Source organism: Grammomys surdaster, unplaced genomic scaffold, assembly GCF_004785775.1.
Source record: "Grammomys surdaster isolate TR1022 unplaced genomic scaffold, NIH_TR_1.0 129, whole genome shotgun sequence".
Classification (NCBI taxonomy): Eukaryota; Metazoa; Chordata; class Mammalia; order Rodentia; family Muridae; genus Grammomys; species Grammomys surdaster.
In genome coordinates, this window is record NW_021604587.1 from 12,254,294 (window position 1) to 12,276,079 (window position 21,786).

The window sequence follows — 21,786 nt, forward strand, 5'->3', positions numbered from 1 at the left end:
GGGAGGGAGGAAGGGAGGGAAGGAGGGAGGGAGGGAGGGAGGGGAAAACTCAAAACTCACATTCTGTATGAGTATAAGCTAAGTCAAAGACATATTGCAAAGTCAGTGCTTTTAGTGTTCATGATTCAAAACTTTTCTCTAGGTGGGCATTAGGTTTCTATGTAGAAAATAGTAAAGGTCTGGGTACAAAGAGACCAGCCAAATCATGATAGCATTAATAATACCATTTCTTCGGCATTTAGTAATTTAAGGTGCACCCTGTCTTGGTTACCTTTCTGTTTATGTGATAAATATATCCTGAGAAAAACTATTACAAGAGAAAGATATGAGATGTTGGCAATGGTTGAGATATATATATCAATACCTGTTAGATTTTGTTTCATTAATCATAGTGTGTTCTTGCTTAAAATGCATTTTTTTTTTCAAAAAATAAATATTGAGATGAGTATTTCCATAGTCCTCAATGATGCCTGCTCAATGAAGTAGTTGTAATAGTTAAATATCCAAGAACATTCCATTTCAAACTGACTTGAACCTCAAGCTGACCAGAGTAACCTCAGACTTCCTGCCTTGGGTTGCAAGCAGGAAGAACTCAGTCTATAACCTTTAGCGGTGAGTAGGATGTCAGCTTCAAGCTTAGTTTCTTGTGTAATTCTTCAGTGAATGTGTTGGTATCACAGTGATGTAGAGAGCAGAGAAAATGGCAATCAGTAGAACACTTTCCAATTTATGATGAAATTTCTATTTTAGTGAAGTTCGAAAACCCTTCCTTTAAAATATTGCACCCTCTTGGAATTGGTGCAAAATATAACTTTGTATTTAGTTAATAAATGATTGGTTTATTTTTGATCCCAAATGATTACCAGTACTATACAGTCTGTTGAGTGGTTTTTTGTTTTAGTTTGGTTTTGGGTTTTCAGTGTTTTGGGGGATTTGTTGTTGTTGCTTTGGGGTTTTTTGGCTATTTGTTTATTTTTTGCTTAGAAATCTTCACAATACATCCTCTCTGAGATATTCTGACCAGATTGTCATATTTTGCAGAAATAATGTAATGTTCAGTTCTCATTCAATTGCCCCAGCCAAATTAGCCCAGTTGGAAAATGTACAAAATAGATGTGATATTTCAAAATCCAACCAAGAATTTGAATCTTTTGGGAGGCTACTGGTGTTAGATTTGTCTGATTTTGTTGTAATTATGGACCCAGATGTTTCCAATTACTTGTATGACAGGTGAACCGGTTCTTCCAATACAGGATCAGAATTCAGTTATGGAGTTTAAAGGCAGATACTAAAAGTACCTTAGTCAGTCTCGGGAATTTTTGCTTTCTGGCATCTTGGGAAATATTTACTCTGACAATGTAAAGCACATCCTTAAGGTGCAGAGAAAATACTGTTTTTGAAAAGGAAATGTAAGGTCTTATTAGGGCAAAGCTGTTAATTACACACTTCATTATTGTCAAGGTTAATACAGACAGTGAGAACAGAGGCACTTTTTCATCTCTTCCCCGGGAACAAGGGGAGACAGCTGTTCTCTCAGACAGATCCATTAACGCTTATCAGCAGCCACCAGCCTGCACAGCCATGCCATGAAATATGGCTGCTGTCACCAGGAGCCAGAACGGATGTGGAGCTGGTCCAGGTTACAGCAAAAAGACAATGAGAACCCCAGCTTCAGATGCAAATAGATTGCTTTGCATTGGTTTTTAATGCTTGGAGGTTCCATAGCATAAAATTCACTGATACTCTTGTAGTTATTGTATTATTGATCTCTCTTAAATTTCACAAATCTCATTTAAATTAACATCAGACACTGATTATAATGAACAGCAGTCCCTCCATGTGCTGCCTGGTTAAGCCACACTGGACTAGTCTGCATATTTGGATTTTGTTATTGTTGCTTTGATGGTTATGATTCCATAAGGAAATTGCAAGTCAGCAAAAATAAATATGCCTTGTGTTCTCAGTTAACTGGACTTGCTGATCGAAGAGGCTGTAAAACCCGTCTCTTACTTTATTGTATTTGTGTGTGTGTTCTGAAAAGTTGTTTGCAACAAACATGTGCACTTTGTGAGCCCACTGCTTATTAACAATGAATTAGTTCATCTGAAACAAGCAAAAAAAAAAACCCATGAGTTTCTATTAAGAATAATTTGCACACTTGGTCAAAATCATTTTAAAATTCTGAAAATTAATATCCAAGAAAAGGAAATACCTTTACTTTTCTTGGTTTTTTTTGATTTGCTTTAATTTGTTTCCTTCCCAGGAATAAATTAAATATTTTCCTTTCAAACATCAACAACCACACGTTTACTTTTGTAGCACCTAGGTTTTATTTATCTTGGATTATTGCAGTTTATTATGTCTATGATGTAGCATGCAGACCTGAGACAGCATGCAGACCCAACTTGGGAAATACAAGAGCAAAATGGTGAAATTTTTGTTTGTTTTAGCTTTATTATTATTATTTATCATCATCATTCTCATCATCATTTTACATATTCACTTATCCCACTCACTGCCCCTTTCCAATCACCACCTTCCATAATCCTTCCCCCATCTCCCTCCCCTTCTTCTCTGAGCACGTGGGGGGCCCTTTGGGTATCCCCTGACCCTGGCACATCAAGTCTCTGTGAGTTCATCCTCTCCCATTGAGGCCAGACAAGGCAGCCCAGCTAAAAGAACATATTATACACACAGGCAAAATCTTTTAGAATAGCCCCACTCCAGCTGTTAGAGACCCGTTGAAGACCAAGCTGCACTTCTGCTACCAAAAGCATAAAATGTATTTCACCTTCATAATGCATGAGAAAGTCCAAGCCAACTATAACACTAAAGATAGACAGATGATGATGGATTATAGATAGATAGATAGATAGATAGATAGATAGATAGATAGATCGACAGATGATAGAAGATAAATAGATATAGATATGCCTTTATTATAAAAAGAATAGTGTGAATGTATATGTGTGTGTGTTTACAAAATGCTGCCTTCTGCTAAACTAAAAATATATTTTCATTGTAATATAAAATACTTACATTACATACACACACACACACACACACACACACACACTCACATTGTCTGTATTTTCATTGTAAAGGTCCCCTTAATACAGGAAATCTAGAATCTAAAAGCATTTCATGTTCAAAAATAAATAAATTATTTATAAAAAAAAAAATATGTGATTGTATTGTGTGCAGTGTGAGCTACAGGACAGCAGTACCACATGTGCCGGCTTTAGGGTATTGCGCCATCTCAAACTCTCCAGGATTTTTCAAACTGAATCTCTTTTCCCATAACCTTGGGCTGACTGTGTAGACATTATGATCTGAGAAACCTCAACCTGAAACTTCCCTCTAAGGAAAGGTCTTCATTGGGGCTTACTATCTTTTTGGTAGTCCTTATTTTTCATGTCCATCATTCAGTTTAAATCTTCAAAGTGTAACTGTGCTAATTTTCTGATTCACACATTACATGTTTAAGAAGGATACCAGTACAGTACTGATCATGATTTGAAAGCATTCAGTTATATTTGGTTTTAGTTCTAATAAAATGCATTTACTTTGTGTTGCAGTTATAGATAATGTGAACTGTATCTCCCCTTTAAATTTCAGAAATTTGTGGTTTGCATCTTGTTACTAATAATTTTATTTGCTTGTTTGTAGCTTCCCTTTTCCCCAAAATTTCAGTTTTCTTTCCCAAAATTTCAGCTTAACTTAAAATTTTACTGAGAAAATAGTCAAATAAGAAGAATTTACTAGTACTTACCAGTACTTTCTATGGCAGGAATCATGCCAACCAGTTTATTCATAATATTAAGTATGAACAAATTGTCATCTTAATCCTGTAAGGAAAGTATTGATTCTTACTATTTCATAGATTAAGAAGCCATGCCCACAAAAGTTTAAGCAATTTTCCTGATATTATATAGTCTATAGATGTTGCAAGTCTAAGTTTTAAAATGAAAAACAAAAATTACACATTGTTGTGGTAAATTTGCATATGGGAGATGTGAGCCAACACCTATCCAGATACCACACCAGGTAAGGAGACCTTTCCACCCAAGGCTAGCTTGGTGAGCCAATGAGTTTAACTGTGTTATTAACAGTATAGGCACATGGGCAAATGTGGGTAGCCACAGAACTCACCCCAGCAACTTTTAACTGCTTATCCATCCTCAGGGAGTGTCGAGATCGCCTTTGCTGCCTTGTGTACAATATTCTAGGCCTTGCATAAGTAGGGCCTACTCTGCGAGTCGCATGTGGGTAACCACAGCTGCTCTGACTTCAAGAAGATTGTGAACATATCGCGTCTATGCCTGGAGAACAGAGTTCCTCAACAAGAGACATTTCTCATCATTTTCTTCAAATAATATTTCTCTCATAGCACTGTTAATATTTCTCCTTTTATATCAACAGGCAGGTGGAATCTCATTCATTACATTTACTCCTTTAATTTTTATGTGAAGTGAGAATTTCTTTGATTATAGTGACCAGTGCATAGAAATAGCAGACTTGGCAGTTCGAAGTCTACTGGTTAACTCTATGCAGTAACCTCGGCTATCCCATAGAAATTCATTATACTAAAGAGGATGCAGGAAAATACATCAGTCTAAGAAATGTTGGAAAGCAAGGGGTTACAGATACAAAATAGAGGAAGTTAGAAAGAACATCATAATAGTACCCGATTAGGTTCAGAAATATAAACATGCCTTAATAGTCATACAAGTGGATAGATATTTAGGTGTGTCTGTGTTAGTATACAAATGCAGATTTTCTAGTTCTGATCACTGGGAAGGCCTGGGAAAAATGATACCCCAGTAGTGATGAAATAAACCCTGAGTCCCAGTTGTCATGCCTTAGATCATTGATCTATAGAAGGAGGGCTTCTTGGAGAATTGGCTGATGAAGTAACAGGGTTAGGAAATAGTGAGATAAAGGCAGAACACTTTTTGGGGATGGAGAATGCTAGTGTGCTTTACAGTAGAAAGAAGACTGTCCAAGGGACACAGACACCAACATAAAAGAAACTTTGGGGACAAAAGCTCCAACGCTCTGGGTGACAAAGCAAATGGCACAGCATAGATCACAACTCAAAGGATTTAATAAATTCCTGTGAGTCTGTCATATTGATATAAACAAATGACTGAATAAACAAATAAACAATAAATAAGGACAATACATAAGCCTCCTATCAGAACTCCAATTGCTTTATGTAAAGATATGCCTATGCAAAAAGGTGGAACTCAATCCCTTCTGCCATGAATCCCCTCAACGAAATTGGGGGTGGGACTGCACCTTGTGTCTCTCTCACTCCTGGAGGGAAGGAAAGAATTATAAGTTAGAGATTAAAGACCTGACCAATAAAACTTTACTTAAGTGACCAAGGTAACTGCGTTACCAGAAATAAGCCATGTTGACAGTGTGCACCAGATCTAATGGGATGAAATTGCTATTTTACAGCCTTCCTCTCCGCAAACCCATTACCCCAGTTTAACCATGATGAAAATGTCAGACAAATCCAATTGAGAGATATTCTGAAAATACTTGTTCATTGCTTCTCGAAACTACCAAGAACATCAGCAACTAGGGATGTCTCAGAAATTGTCAAAGAGATTCTGAAGACATAATAAATAAGTCTTTATTTCTCATGGCTGGGAATCCAGAGCCCTAGCAGAAAGCTGATGGACTGCTGATAAAGGTGATGTTTTATTAACAGGAATGCAAAATGCTAATAAGTGAAACACTGGGCGAGAGGGGCAGTTTGGAGTTATCTGCCCCATCTATGAAATGTCACTGTTAAACTATTCTAAAATGAATTTATTTAAACAGGCATACATAAAAATAATTAAGACTGTTTGTCGGGGGGAAAAAGTCCTTGTCTTTCAGCATGAAGTTTGAGGCACCAATCTGTGGCTCTAGGACACCTTGGTCTTCTCCCTACACTTTGAACTTTGTTGTGGTACTAACTATGATGATTCTGAACTCCTTACAACTTGCTCAAATGTATTTTTCTCCTAAAATCTTGGTAGCCACCCTTTGTTCTTTGTTCTTTGTTCTTTGTTCTTTTATCCACCCCCACATATTTCAGTGCAAACTGTGTAATGACAAGCCAAGGCACAGCTGACTGGCTTTGTAAGTGGCTTGCTGTTTCTTTCTGTTCCTTGTATTCTGATGTTATTTAGGTTTATTAAAGGGAACAGTTTGTTACTGAGATCCAGACACAGTCACATCATTACCAAGCAAAATCCCCAAATTCAAAGATGTTAACATACACGTGTGGCCACTGCAAGGACTGTAGTGGAATCCTTAGCAGAATCACATTGGATTGCAAATGAGTCCACATAACTGTTCTCCATACTGTTCCATAGTCACAGTTTCAGAGTCTTCTAGAATCTTCCACAAAGTCTTATTGCATTGGTCAGTTATGTCTTTCATAAATGTATGAAGATTGCATCGCCCATTTCTACCTATGTTTACATTCAAGTGACACTGCTTATAAATCATCTGAACAGTGAATTTTAAAATAACAAATATGCTTTTATAACCAAACACTATAGATTGTTAAAATATATAGCCGTCAGCCCATTGTTAGAAGCTGAAGATTTGCACAGACCTCAGACTGAAATTACTACTGATACTAGTGTGTGCGTGTGTGTGTGTGTGTGTGTGTGTGTGTGTGTGGCCAAACTGCATTCTAAATGTTTATATTTATGCTCTTAGACAACTGTTTCTGTCATCTATATCCAAAAAGGCTTCTTTTTGCAGTGGGCAGTGGTTAACACAGAGACTCATACTAATCAAAACGCTGAGAAAACATGACTGTTGATCACTCAACCCCAAATATGTCATTACCAGGGAAGATCACAGAAAAAGAAATGGAGATTGCAAGGGCTGGAGGATAAGGGGGAGTGCTGTGAGATGCTTCCTTCTGGACATGGTATGGCCAGTCCAATAAGGAATACAGTGCAGTCATGCATACATTCACAAAACCTACCCAAAAGACAAGACATTAGATGCCATGCTCATTCTAAGGAAGAAAGGTCTGTCATAATGAGAGGGGACAAGAGAGGGAAACAGGGTGAGTATATTCCCAATACACATATGTATAAAATTATCAAAACTTAAATTAAAAGTAACTTTAAAAGAAGGTGATTGTTTATTTTTTTATTGGCAAAGCAATTGGAAAAGACTTCTCTATACTCTAACGCAACAGGTAAGCACAAATTTGAAAGCCCAGATTACTGTTGAAGATTTATTTTTTCCAGTAATATTAGGCAACAATTTTTTTATTTTAACTAAAATATTCATCTCATGTTTTCTTCTGTACTTTAAATGAAGTAGGGGGACTATCCTCCAACAAGTATAAAACTAGGGATAATTTCTTAAACAAAGTTCCTCCTATTATTCCTAGACAATCGTCAGAGGAAATAAATCCTGCAAGGAAACCTCTATCAACGGTCTGCTAGAGGATTTCGACAACATCTCCGTGACTCGCTCAAACTCCCTAAGGAAAGAAAGCCCACCCACCCCAGATCAGGGAGCAACTAGCCGAGGTCAAGGCCACTCAGAAGAAAATGGCTTCATCACTTTCTCACAATATTCCAGTGAATCTGATACTACTGCGGACTACACAACTGAAAGGTACAGAGACAGGAGTCTCTATGGAGACGACCTGGATTTGTACTATAAAAGCAGCCATGCAGCCAAGCAAAATGGGCATGTCATGAAGATGAAACATGGAGATGCTTACTATCCTGAGATGAAGCCTTTGAAAACCGACCTGGCCAGATTCCCTGTCGACTATCACACACACTTGGACTCGCTGAGCAAACCAAGTGAATACGGTGACCTTAAGTGGGATTATCAGCGAGCCTCCAGTAGCTCCCCTCTGGACTATTCATTCCAACTCACGCCTTCTAAAACTGCAGGGACCATCAGGTGCTCCAAGGAGAGTCTGGCATACAGTGAAAGTGATTGGGGACCCAGCCTTGATGACTATGACAGGAGGCCAAAATCATCTTACCTGCATCAGACAAGCCCTCAGCCAGCCATGCGCCAGAGATCCAAGTCAGGCTCAGGGCTTCAGGAACCCATGATGCCATTTGGAGCAAGTGCATTTAAAACTAATCCTCAAGGACACTCGTACAACTCCTACACCTACCCTCGACTGTCCGAGCCCACAATGTGCATTCCAAAGGTAAGGTCCCCTGCCTCTTCTCCATGAGCGACTGACCCTGCCAAGGAGGCTCTAGATGGCCAGCATCTTGAAAGCTTGCTGCTTTTTCAGTGAAAATCATTATCCAAATCCTATCTTATTTTTCCATGAGTCCCATAATCAAAGGCTTTAAAACATATATGGTCCATATGTCATTATAATCAAAATATGGCTTTTGATATCTACTACAATATTTCTGATTAAAACAACAGAAAATTTATATTTAATGAAACGATTTTCTGATTTACTACTAATAAATAGAGTCTGATCATATTTGCTAAGTTCTATGTTAAAGGGTAAACAATTGTGGGTTATTACAGATAATAGCATTTTATATATATATATGTATATATATATGTATATATATATATATTCAACTCAAGGGAAAGTCTTTTATATAAGAGCATGCTCTTTGAATCATTCTTTTAAATCTTAACAACACTTTCTATATAATTATTTTCAGTAATAACATTTAATTAATTCCTGGACTATCTAGGTTTTTTATTTTTCAGAGTGCTAGGAATCCATTGTAGAGTCCTATGTGTGCTAGGCAGGCACCCCATCAGTGAGACAGCCCCTACGCCAAAGTATACTCTTTTAAACAAAGCTCAGATAAATTTGATTTGAAAACTGACAGGTCGCTATACCACACACTTTGAAGAAGACTATGGGGAAACTATTGATCTTTGTTTAACACCACGCCATTTCCATGAGGACATAAGCCATTTACAAGCAGCCCAGGGAGTGTACACAAGGTTGATTTGCTCATGGTAACTTACAAAGGATTGGTACCTCGCCCATCCAACTGAAGCAGAAAGGCAGGATTCGAATATGGATTGTGGATTACCTTGAGTCTCAAGACAGTTTTGGTGGGACATTGCCACTAGTAGTCATATACATCTGTACCAATGCTCTCACCTCAGCAGCTTATCTGATAACATAGGCAACCCTACCAGGCCAATAACATAGGCAACCCTACCAGGCCAGTCTCTCTGCAGCAATCTGTTTTGTCAACTGCAGTCAAATTTTTCTGTTGCTTATTATCTAAAATGTTTAAGAGAAGCCATTTGGGAAAACAGGAAGTAAATTAAGCTGTATGTTAGAAGAAGCAAAGACCTGTTATTTTTGTTCCCACAGAAAAAAATTAGAAGTGATTCCTGAGAAAATAAGGCATGAAAACCACACTCCAGTTAAAATGTAAATGATCATAATGTGTTTCATCTCACCAAGTTAAATGTATTTGAATGACCATAGTTAGGGTGCCACAAATACTTTTACTTCATTCCTTCCATCAAGATTGCTGGACACAGGTCTTACTTACTAGCTAATAGCCAACAGCCAAACCCACATAGCACTTACATATATATCCTGGTACTTGACAGAGTTAACACAGCTCTACCACAGATCATTCTCTGTGAGTACCATGGAGTGGAAGCCCTTCATAGTTCTAGAATCAAATAAATATGTTCTACTGCTGAGTCAAGTGGCATGCTCTGAATTCATTGTAAAGAATGCACTGGGCATGGGGCACACTCCTGTAATCTCAGAACTCATCGAGCTATAGCCGGACAATCATAAGTTCAAGTCCTGCCTGGGCAACAGAATAAGTCTCAGGGGCCTAGTGACTGTCTCAAAACAAAGGGCTAAGGAGGGGCTAAGGAGTAGGTTACGTGCATACCCATGCAGGGCCCTGGATGCAGTCCCCCTCACGACCCCATGAACAAATGCAAAGGCTTGGATCTTTGTCCTTGAGAAAATGCTGTTGAAATATACCATTTTTCAACCCTGGAGTTATTTTTGTCCCATCAACAAGGTTAGCCATTTTTACTTCATAAGTCACAAACTATGAGATTGCAGGTTTCTCTTTAAAAATGAAGTCAGCATGATATCCCTAGACCCATCTTTTCATATAGGACTCAGAATGAAATGGCTAGAGATAAACCCTGGCCGTACTAGAAGAAACACAGGCTCTGTATTTTGGTTTAGGTCCTGTTTAGTGCACTTCACTCATGTCTAGAGGCCTTTGGGATTAGCATGACCAGGAGCAAGCCTTGGCCACTCACTCATTTCCCAGAAGAGAACAGTGGGGTTTAGAGAGTCACAGGAAACACATAAGATTTCAGTTAGCTGTCTACACATGAGGTCTAGATTTAAGCCTATCATTTCTCTCAATTTAGTTCTTTCTCATTAGTCAGAACTATGTTGCTTCATGGCTTCAGCTGAATTTGCAACTAAAATCTATGTTAAATTTCATGGCCCTCCAGAACTTTGAGATAAGAGGAAGAGAGGAAGGAGATAAAACCAAAAATGGTTATTTGCTTCATTCCTTGCAGACTTCCAAATATAAATCAAAACAGACCTCCTGCCAGGAACTCCAGCTTTTCTAAACCCCAAAACGGTGCACATCAATTGTGGCTTAGGAACAAGGTGAATACATTCACACATATGTCTGTCTGCCATGAGGTTTTCAGCATTTTTAAATCAATGTTCCAAAAGAGCAAGCTGCTGCTCCTGTGTTCCCTGAAACCCAGGAGAATTGAGGAGCAGGTTTTGTGGGAGGGCAAGAGATGGGAAATGTGTTGGTAATTAAAATGCTTACTTGATTAAAAATATAACATCTCTCTAAAAACAGTTAGGTGCCTCTGCCTTTAGAGCTGTACTCTGAAGAAACAACCAATTACATTTGGATTTCCAGCTGGGGCAAGAAATAGTGATCACGACTCAGATAATTTGGCTTTGCCTCCTGACAGTTTCTAGAGAAGGGCGGGTGATGTTCACATGGGAGGGGGGAGGCACAGATACCATGGAGCAAAAGGAGGGGTGCATTTCTCTCTCTCTCTCTCTCTCTCTCTCTCTCTCTCTCTCTCTCTCCCTCCCTCCCACCCTCTCTCTCTCTCTCTCTCTCTCTCTCTCTCTCTCTCTCTCTCTCTGTCTCTCTCTCTCTCTCTCTGTGTGTGTATGTGTGACACTAGTTTGATGCTTTGTCCTTTAATTTTTAAAATTTTAATTCTAACTCACAGTGAAGAAAAATGTAGGGTAACAACAACAACCAAAAAAAAAAAGAAAGAAAAGAAAAAACCCACACTACTTTTCTTGTTACCATGAAAAGAATAAAAATTCATTGATACTAACATCTATTCTCTCATTTTAAATCTTGATGGCTGAAGCTGAGCAGATGAAATCTTGAGGTGGGAAAGGAAAGGCCAAGTATGGTACAACTCTCACCACAGAACTCCAGAAAGTAGCAAGAAGAGAGAAAGAATGCTTCCTGCTCTTCCTGGAAGACATATCCACCATACAGCGACTTAGTGAGAGATACTGCCGTGTTGAGTTTAACACTACTCCTTCAGTGCTCTCCAGGGACCAGCCAGATAGATAGATGCTGCCTTATGTGTCTTGGTGCCACCAGAACATCTTGGGGTAAAGCCACTGAGAAATTCCTGACACAGTGAAAATTCAGTGTTTCACCAGACGCTTGCGGTGTGCCAGATTTATATGTTGCTTAGTTAAGACTCACAGCAAAGTTTCTTGCCTTTATTGTAAGTTATAGAATAAGGTTTGGGAGTCACCTTAGCCACCTGCTCATTCAGTGCATGTACCAATTGTGGCCCAGATCTTTCATTTTAATCCCTGGCATGGATCTCCCACAGCACATGGACAGTTTCTGAGAGTATCAAGTCTTCAGTTGCCCTTTGTGAACTCTTTCTAGCTCTAATGTAATGATGTTGCATCGGAAATTATTTCAATACCTACTTGTATTATCATCTTTCATTGAGAGGTAGAGTTTCTCAACCTTGACACTACTGATGTTTTGGACCTGGTAACTCTTTTCCTGTGAGGGGCTATTCTAGAGCTAAGCATATAACAGCATCCCTCTACTCTTCCTTATTAGGTGTCAAGGGTTCCCACTCTTCACTCATAATAATTAAAATATCTGCAATAACAAAATATATCACCCTCTGCCATAGACAAGGCCATATAAAATCAGATAGCTCTAGAGGAGCCTTCTATAGCTACCTTTGATCAAATACTTTTGAGCAGTTAGGGACTAAGTTTGGCGAGAAAAACTGCTCAAATCTTGAGTCATTGCATTGCCATTTACTTACGAGGTGACTGCTTAACTGTGACTCCTCTTTAACCATAAAAGGGAGATAAAGATAGTCCCTGCCTCATCATGTCATCTGAGGGTTAAACGAATTCATGTCAGAACAGCCTACTTACTCATACATGTAACAGAAATGCCAATCTCTATGTTGGCATACATAGAGTGGCTTATAACACGAGGGCTACTGAATTCTAAGAACAATGAGAAGCCTTTTACCAATATTTTCCAATTTAGTCCTTACAAGACCAGAAAAATCCAGGCTCCTTTGTTGAGCAGTTGAGGAAGCTGAAACTCCAGAAAGCTGTCTTTATGGGCTTCCCCAAGTATACTAACGCAGTGCTGAATCAGGGTGCAAAACTATATTCCTCTGACTTCCGGAACATTCGTATTTTCCTAGAGGAAAGCTGGGGAGCCAAAAAGTGGGTGTACGGCTTCCCATTTAGGGCACACTGCTGGATGCCCTCATGGATGCTGGATGCTGGTGAGATTTGTGTGCACAAGGGAGCTCTTTGAGCTGTCTGTTTACAGTATGCTCCAGATATAACTTCTAGTTACTTAGAAACATAACTTATAGGTAAATATTGAAGCCACAAGCTACAAAAAAGACTTAGGTGGGAAGACCCGTAAGACTCTTTCTACAAATTCATCCTACCTTGGATGACTGTCTTGTTTAAATTTCTTAAAGATAAAATGTTGTCACCTAATATAAAAACATTCAAGGCCTAGATTTTTATTTGAGTCCTTACACGCTATATGATCTTGTCTGTGCCTCGATTTTGTACTTTAAGCTTGTGATGAGAATTAAATAAGATTAAAAACATCAGGGAGTTAGTACATGGCAAACGTATTAACTCTTATTCATGGTGATACTTAGAAAATATGCTACCATCTCTAGTAAAGCATACCATCTGATCCTATGAATATCCTCTCTGTATGTAATCTTTTACATGTTCTTAAATCATTGAAACAAATTCTATAATCCTATCTAGTTCTCTTCACACTTCACCATGCCTAAGGACTGTCCTCATTTTAGAGATATTGGTTATAGAAATCTTAGTGAGGAAAGACATGGAAAAAAAGAATATTGATGACTTCACATAACAATAGGTGTTATTGTCTTAATTTTTATTTTCCTTACATACATGTCCTTGTATGGTCCACACTAAGGCATGCAAAACATGTACAGGATAATGTCATGCAGCCTTTACCATCTGCCCCACAGCTATAACTTTAGATACCCCTTATACTATACATGAGCATACGCCTCCCTGGGAATGCTCTTCTTCCTGGGAATGATTTTAAGTAAAGTCATATTTTGGTCACTATGAGTAGTTCTCTCTGTTACTAAATTAAAAGGTTAAATGAGTTTATCCTGGTATTATCCATCCCTAATTTTCTCAGGACCCTGACATGTATCAACACACATTCAGAACAAAGAGCCAGTCCCCATGGACTCAGAGTCCCTGTACATTCTTTCAGGCACTGGGGAATGATAAAGCCCAGTATCTGTTGTTGGATGGAAGATACTTCCTTTGAGTTAGGAAAAACAGTTATGGAGGTAATTACAGATGCCAATTCAGAGGTAGAAGAAAAGCCAGAAATATTAGTGTGCTCTAGTCTGATCATTACAGACTTGGTCATTTCTTCCTAGAAGTACTCTCTGTCCATTTGTAGAAGTCAGTAGCAACTTATCTGAACATCCATGATGTGCACTTATCATTTATTTAATTTATCAGGAAATACTTGACTCTCCAGGCTCATTGTTATGAGATGTATCTCTCTTTAGGCCTAAATGAAATTCCAACTCAAGGGTTTGGGGAAAATCCCTGACAACTTGCTCAATCCAATGAACAGTTTCCTACTGTACAGTCTCCAAATGCAGCAAGTTTATCTAAGCATCCAGAATCCAGCCTACCTCCCAAACCCCCTACCTCAGCAGCATAAGGAGATGCTCAATGCTATGAGGGTCACAAGGTTTGCTCATAACCACTACTCATTGGCAACACTTGCTTCTTTATCAAAGTTGAACATCAGCTCCCAGCATGTGCTATGTACCCCTGTCATGTATCCAGAGTAAATGTACCCCATCCACTATGAAGCTAATTGCTCCATTTTGTAAATGAAAGTAAGTACTAGGAAGGAAACTAACCACATCAATAAAATTCAAAATTGCATCTTTGGCAAAAATAACAGTAACTACTTTATTAAGGTTCAACAGGAGGTTCCTTCATGCCCTGCAATGAGGCAGACTGTAGCTCAGAGGACAGGAACCAGCTACTGGGAAAAGCAAGAATGAAGGCCCATGCGCCCATCAGCTTTGGGCTGGGCTGTAGAGCTTGCCTGAGAGCAAGCAGGAATCAATGTTTGCATCAGTGGTGTTTTCTGCCTATAAAAGGAGAGAAACTGGGTTTCAAAGCACAACAGGAGGGCCACCAGAATGAACAAATTGCTTTTTCCTAATTACCAATCCCTAAAATGTCTCTACAGGAAAAAAAAGCACCCACTAAAAACACTAGTGATTCTCCCTGGCTATCTTACTCTCTTTTTCCTTTCCCAACGCCAAGGCTGGTCCTGTTAACATTTTCCTTTCAGTCAAGAAAAATTCAAGATGTACTTTCCAAGCTCAGACAATAGAGGGCTGTGATTCGCTTTTATCCCTCTCTGATTTATGTAGAGCAAGCAACACCCAGTCTGCCTTCTTTTTCCTTTTTTGAGATGAGCAATCTCTTTGTCTCATTGTGTTCCAAAAAGGTGTATTGGAGCATCACAACTGAGCCCTGGCAGCAGCTGTCTCCCTTCCCTGTAATCTCCATCCTTCACAGAACATCCCTGGGTCTCCATTCTGTAGGAGAGACGCTCACACAGCCATCGCACACGTCACCTTCCAGCACCATCCAGCCACAGCCTCCCTGATGTCACTGCAGGAGCTCCTGGTGACAAAGAGATGCTGCGGCATGATTTTTTCCTCCTTCTATTCTTTCTTCCACCCTCTACGTTTTTTTCCCCAGCCTTGGCATAAAATGGTCAAATGATGTTCTACTGCAGAATTCAATTTCACAGTTCAGTTAGGTCCTTGATTACACTGCCAAATTCAGATTAATGTGCATTTAACTAACATGGATCAGGGGAATTCTGGCTGACAGCCAGCTGTAATCGGGGCAATTGATAGCAGTGAGGAGTTTTATGCCCTGTCCACCACAGTGCACCACTGCTGAAATTGATTGATTAAACGAATTCATTGCTATAATTACTTATAATGTTGATACATCACAAGCCTGTACCTAACCCTATCCTTGGAGACAGTGCACTTATTGTAGAAGGGCATTCTGGCTGAACTGTTAACTGGGAATTATTTATTCCCACATAATAACCCTCCACCCCCACTTCACATCTTGACTAGAGACACAGAAAGGCACATTTCTTTAAGAATTCATTTATACTAGAAGGTCTCAGGAAACTAAAAACCAAGTGTATGTTATTAACCACCCCAGAAGGAAGGAAAGCACAGCTTCTTATTCATCTGTCTGTATTTTTAAAAGATTCCTGCAGAGAGAATTTCCTTTCCAAATGTAGCTGATGTGCAACAATCATTAGTGGTCTTCTAGCAATGCAGCTAACTGGTTTGGCAGCCTGGGGTGATAATTTGCAAAACAATTGATCTAGCTGTCTTTTATTACATTGGGCCATATGGGAATCCCCTTTAGAGTACATGGGAGGGAAGTCATTCCTATAGTTCACAAAGCACACAGGACTGCTTTCCCTGGTGGAATGGGGACAGTTATTGTGGTGTCTCTATTGTTTGCCCACCTATGTTAAGGCTTTCTGCCCCTGCTCAGCCCTTGCACTGAGGACTCTGGGGGGAAACCTGCATACACACATCCTTTGGAAATGGTTTAGTATATGGGTTCTGGGAAATGCAGTGATTCACTTAGTAATTATTCCTTTTAAGGGCCTAACTCAACTGCACTGTGCCTTTACGAAACAACTAGCTTCTACATACCTTCACAAATATTAGAGACAGGCTTGCTCATGTAAACCCCATAGCTATGCCTTTTTCTTTTGGAATATGTCTCTAAATTACATGAAGAAAAGATTTCATAGTTCAAGTTTGACTCCTCTGCATGAGCGCATGCATGTAAGAATGCACATAGGTATATTCGTCTGCTTCTCAATGAAACTCCCAAATATCACAAGATATTTGAGAAAGATAGTTGGAGGACAGATGTCAAGAGCATGTATGAGGGGGAAGCAGTCACACTGCAGAAAAGCAACTAGGCTTCCCTTTGTAAAAGACCATATGGATGTAAGCTGGGCATCACTGTCACTGAATACAAAGTTGGCTTCGGCCAAAGCAAAACTGAAAATAATGAGCTATATACATAGATGACACAATCACTTTTTTTGTATATTTTTGAAGAGTAATCTAAGCCAACACTGTTAAAAATCAAAATATAACCTAGTTTTTCTCTTCTCCCATAAGCCTTAACATTCATTATTTTCTGGTCCAATTCTTATTTTGTTCCAGACTACTCAGATGTGTAAGGTCACAGATAAATACTAGGACATCCCTTATCTCTGTCATTATCGTTTCACACACTGCTGCCCTCCTCTGTCTACTCCCCACCCTCTGTCATTGAAACCTATCTTAGTGAAATTATGTAGGACCCAAGCTACAAATGGCTTAAAGTCTGACACTGACTGTCATTCTGCTTAGTAGCTTAAAGTCTTTTTATCTGAACTATTTCAACCTACTCAGTCTTCTTATAAAATAAAAGTCTTACTGTTTAAAGTGAGGTTGAAATGCCGTGATGTGCATTGAGTACTCAGAATAGTCCTTGGTACATGGAAATCACTCAACAAATGCTATCATTAGTTTCTTTTTTCTTTTCTTTCTTTCTTTCTTTCTTTTTTTTTTTTTTTGCAAGAACAGGTTTTTAATAAAGTAGTCCCTTAGGGAGGCAGCCCAACTTTGGCCCCAGGAAAATATCAGAGCATTTTAGTCACAAGGAAGAATCCCAGCTTTGATTACACAAATCAGGTTGGTGACAAGGAGTGGTAGGAATGTTAAGCAGCCAAAACATGAGATCTGGGTGCCAATGTGCTAAGGGTCCAGGACATCTAGAAGTCTCCTTCTGTGAATACAGGAAGAACCTCAGTAGAAGGGGCATGTCCTGTGATTCTTATGGGTATAGAGGGCCATTGGCCTGAGGTACATGTGAAATATTTTATATTCCCAAGCCTTAATTTTATAGAAAGTAAACAGAATTAAAGGGAATGAGGTATTTCCCATAGGCATGAGCCTGAAACATGCGCCATCATTGCAGTTGAATAAGATCAAACTGATAGCTGCAGTTTGGTGACCCCGTGGCCCCAGGGGAATCACTTCTGCACTTCTCCCTTGGAAAGCCTGATTGTCTGCTATCATCCTCTTGAATGGATGGATAAAGCCCCAAGGATAGACCACATGTTCACTTGCCTGAAGCAGACAGTTAATTTTTCTGAGTCACTTAGTTTGGCTCTAAAATTGTCTCCTGTGGTTGTAGTTGTTCCACATCGCTTCTTTAAGAGTCTGCACCTCTTAGCAGCAGTCATGAAAGACAATTGCATCTTCTTATCCAAAACACCTAATTTCAAAGATGTTCAGCTCTCAGAAAACAATTCTGTCTTGTCTGCAAGAGGAAATTGTCCCCTTCATGCGGGCATGCGCCTTCTCTTTATATGCCGTAAGCTGCTTGCACAGAGTAGAGCCTAATAATATTGCTGACAGCTGATAGAGGAGGAAGTGCCCCCAACACAGTGTGAAGTGCTGTTTGTGATTCCTACTGACTGTGGCTTTGCTGTCTGTAATGCACCTTTAGAGATCAGTTATACGTGCTCATGGGAGATGAATGCAATTTTGTCTTAACTATGAGAGAAAAAAAATCTCCCCATGAGGACTCTAGAAAGTTATGGCATTTGTAGCTCCCAAGACTCATTTTCAAAAAGTTTAAGACATCACTTAGCCTTTCCTGCTGGCCTTGCTGGTGAGCCTACTCTTGGTTAATGACAGCTCAATGGAAATCAAGACTCCAATTGCTGAAATTACAGTGATGTTTCTCTACCTTATTCTCATTACACACACACACACACACACACACACACACACACACACACAGGGCATTAGAAATCAGTCTGGTTTCTAATAGAGTAGGTTAACTGTAAGCATTGTTCAGTGTGTTATAATTAAAGGTTTTATGTCTTATTGTTTTAAAAACTTAATGTAAGGGACATATAAGACATTGGTATGTTATATATATTTTTGTAAATGATAGCTGGTTTTGTTGTTCTTGAGGATTTTTTCTTTTGTATTACCATTGTTATATGGAGTATTTTATATAATTATAAACAATATAAGAGTTTATTGGCCCATCACCTTTCAATCCTTTCATAGCTACACAATCTTTTGGAGTTTCTACAGTCTAAGAAATGAGATGTTAATATTTTTACCATCATTTCATTTTATAAGTGGGGAAACTGAGGCTCGAAGATGCTGAGCATCTTGACTGAAGCTATCAGAGTCAGGATATGCCCAAGTACATCCCTCTGCATATGAGACAGGACTCTGGCTTAGGGAATACCTGCTCCCTATTCCAATACCATCAGAGTAGTGGATCCATCTGAACGGAGTGAGGTGTCCCTGTAGCTAGAACAGCTAGCTTTTACATGTGTTGCATGTGTTACATGTTACATGTGTTACAGGGCATCACTGTCATCAGAGCCAAAAACAGTGCAGAACAACCAAGAATGGTGCTACGGTAGTGGTTTTCAGATCACTATATATAGTCCTTGCTACCTTTTGTGGTGGAATGGACATCCTTACAGGCAGTGGATAGAAGCTGCTGCTGACATCCGTCTGTTCCACCATCTTTCCTGGATTATAGGATGACAGGCCCATTACATTTTACTTTATAGGGATATTCAGTAACACTCATTTATCCCCTCATAAAATACTTTTCAGTCATAACTCCAAACTCCTGTGCTGCCCTCATGTTTCCTTCCTGCATCTCTGGCCACTACTTCTCTGTCTGATTTTGCAGAGTCCTTCTGTTCTTTCTGATGTTGTAGAAGTGTAGATGTTGGATTGCTTGTTACAAATTCAGCATCATGGCTTTAACACCAAGAAAGCATTGATGGCTCTCACGCTCATGTCTTTACTCTCCATTTATCCTAGGACTTAAAAAATGTCTAAGTCATCTAGGTGACATCTCAACATGGCTTTCTAATAACTCTCTCAAGCTGAATGTAGTCATAGCAGAAGTCATAAAATTTCTCCATGAATAAGTTGTCTATTGCAGATGAACAAATTATCTCAGAGCTTTGTTGTTTGAAATAACAGTATACATTTATCAAGGTGCACAAATTCTTAGGTCTGATCTCTTGCTATATCAGCTATCAACTGCTCTGTAACAAACTCTCAGGAAACAAAATGTACTGCTGCTTAACACATCGTCTCCTAGACATAAAATACAAACATTTACTATTTCACTGTTTATAGGTATCAGTAATTTGGGGAGCCTCAGGTGGTCAGTTCTGTCTTGGCATCTCTTGTAAGGTTTCACTCAAAGAATCAGGCAGGGCCACTGTCATCTGAGGGCTGGACATGAGCTACAGGAGGCATTTTTACTGTAGCTCATGGGCGTCAGTTTAGCTCCATCATGGCAGGCAGCTTTACTTCTTGAAGCATGGTCTTCTCAGACAGGATCCTAAATGCTCAAATGACAGAGCATTTGAAGAAAGGCAGAGCAAGTGATTTCAATGAGAGAAGCTGCACCACAAGGCTGGGGCCATTCAAATGGACACAGCATTTTGCTGGCTTCCTAACCTTTCCTTGTTCTTCTTGTCCTCACCCCCTCTCCACTACCAAGGTCCCTCAGCCCTACTCCTCACCGTCAGAGTGAAATAGTTTTTGCTAGGATCTCATTGAAGGCTGACCAATGACAAATATTTTTTTCTCATGAATACCTGAAACTTTTCTTTATTCTCAATTGAACTTACTTGGTGAAAATCCCACACTTTTACTTAATACTCTACATTGAAGCAAAAGCTACTTTGCATCAGGAACCATGTTTCCCTTTTTATAGGTATAGGCGTTGTGTTGTGTATAAGAATTTCACATACTACTTTCAAAGAGATAAGTTTGAAAGCATGGAGATATTTTCCTTCCTACCCCTGGCAGTTTCCCTCAAATGTTGGAGGAAGACTAATGTCTTTTATTATGGGGGCCTTTCCTTTATAATTATGGCATAAACAAAATGAATATCTTAGATAAGGATTCTATGATTCAAATAAGCCCATGGTTGGAGGTAGGGGTAGGAAGCACGAATGTGAAAAGCACTTTCCTGGGTGTAGCTGGTATTGGTATTGTAGCTGCCCCGGCAGGTCCTATTGACACTGCTTCTCCTCCTTCTCATACAGAGGCTTCAGACTGAGATCTAGTGAATACTACCCGTGAACTTCTGTCTTTTCAGGTGGATTACGATCGAGCACAGATGGTCTTCAGTCCTCCACTGTCAGGGTCCGACACCTACCCCAGAGGCCCCACCAAACTACCTCAAAGTCAAAGCAAAGCAGGCTACTCTTCAAGCAGCCACCAGTATCCTTCTGGGTACCACAAAGCATCCCTATACCACCATCCTTCCCTGCAAACCAGTTCTCAGTACATCTCTACCGCTTCTTACTTGAGCTCTCTTAGTATTTCCTCAAGCACCTACCCTCCACCTAGCTGGGGCTCCTCCTCAGACCAGCAGCCCTCTAGGGTATCCCATGAACAGTTCCGAGCTGCCCTGCAACTGGTGGTCAGCCCAGGAGACCCCAGGGAATATTTGGATAACTTTATTAAAATCGGAGAAGGATCAACAGGCATTGTGTGCATTGCAACAGAGAAGCACACAGGCAAGCAAGTGGCAGTGAAGAAAATGGACCTCCGAAAGCAACAGAGACGGGAACTCCTTTTCAATGAGGTAAATACTGGGTTTGGAGTGCCTCTTTTTCATGTTGATGTAACATTTATTTCCTATTTCAAAAACAGTGTGTATGCAGGGGCTGGGAAGAAAATTCCATTAGTAAAGACTTAAGTTTTATCTCCAGAAATCAAGTAAAACAACAACAACAATAACAACAACAAAGCGCCATGGTCATGTGTGCTCATAACCCCAGTTGCTGGTAGATCTCCAATTTTGCACTTGCTCCAATCTAGTGTTTTCTGGCCAGAGGGCCTACCCTAAGGGTGAACCTTTGGCTAGTGAGAGACTCTGCTAAAAAACAAAACAAAACAAAACAAAACAATGACACTCCTGAGCAATGGCACTTAAAGTTGTCCTTCATTCTCCATATACCTGCTCATACCCAAGTACACAGCACTACATATCTCCTGAGAGAGAGAGAGAGAGAGAGAGAGAGAGAGAGAGAGAGAGAGAGAGAG

At 39.6% G+C, this 21,786-nt stretch overlaps 1 protein-coding gene across 1 annotated transcript in view; it reads left to right on the forward strand.

The window, feature by feature from the left end:
- Positions 1 to 21,786, forward strand: part of Pak5 (p21 (RAC1) activated kinase 5) — a 90,626-nt gene that overhangs the window by 51,830 nt on the left and 17,010 nt on the right. The window contains exons 2-3 of the mRNA XM_028756324.1: positions 7,418 to 8,203; positions 20,834 to 21,325. Coding sequence (XP_028612157.1) covers positions 7,418 to 8,203; positions 20,834 to 21,325 — 1,278 coding nt within the window. The remainder of the gene's footprint in view (positions 1 to 7,417; positions 8,204 to 20,833; positions 21,326 to 21,786) is intronic.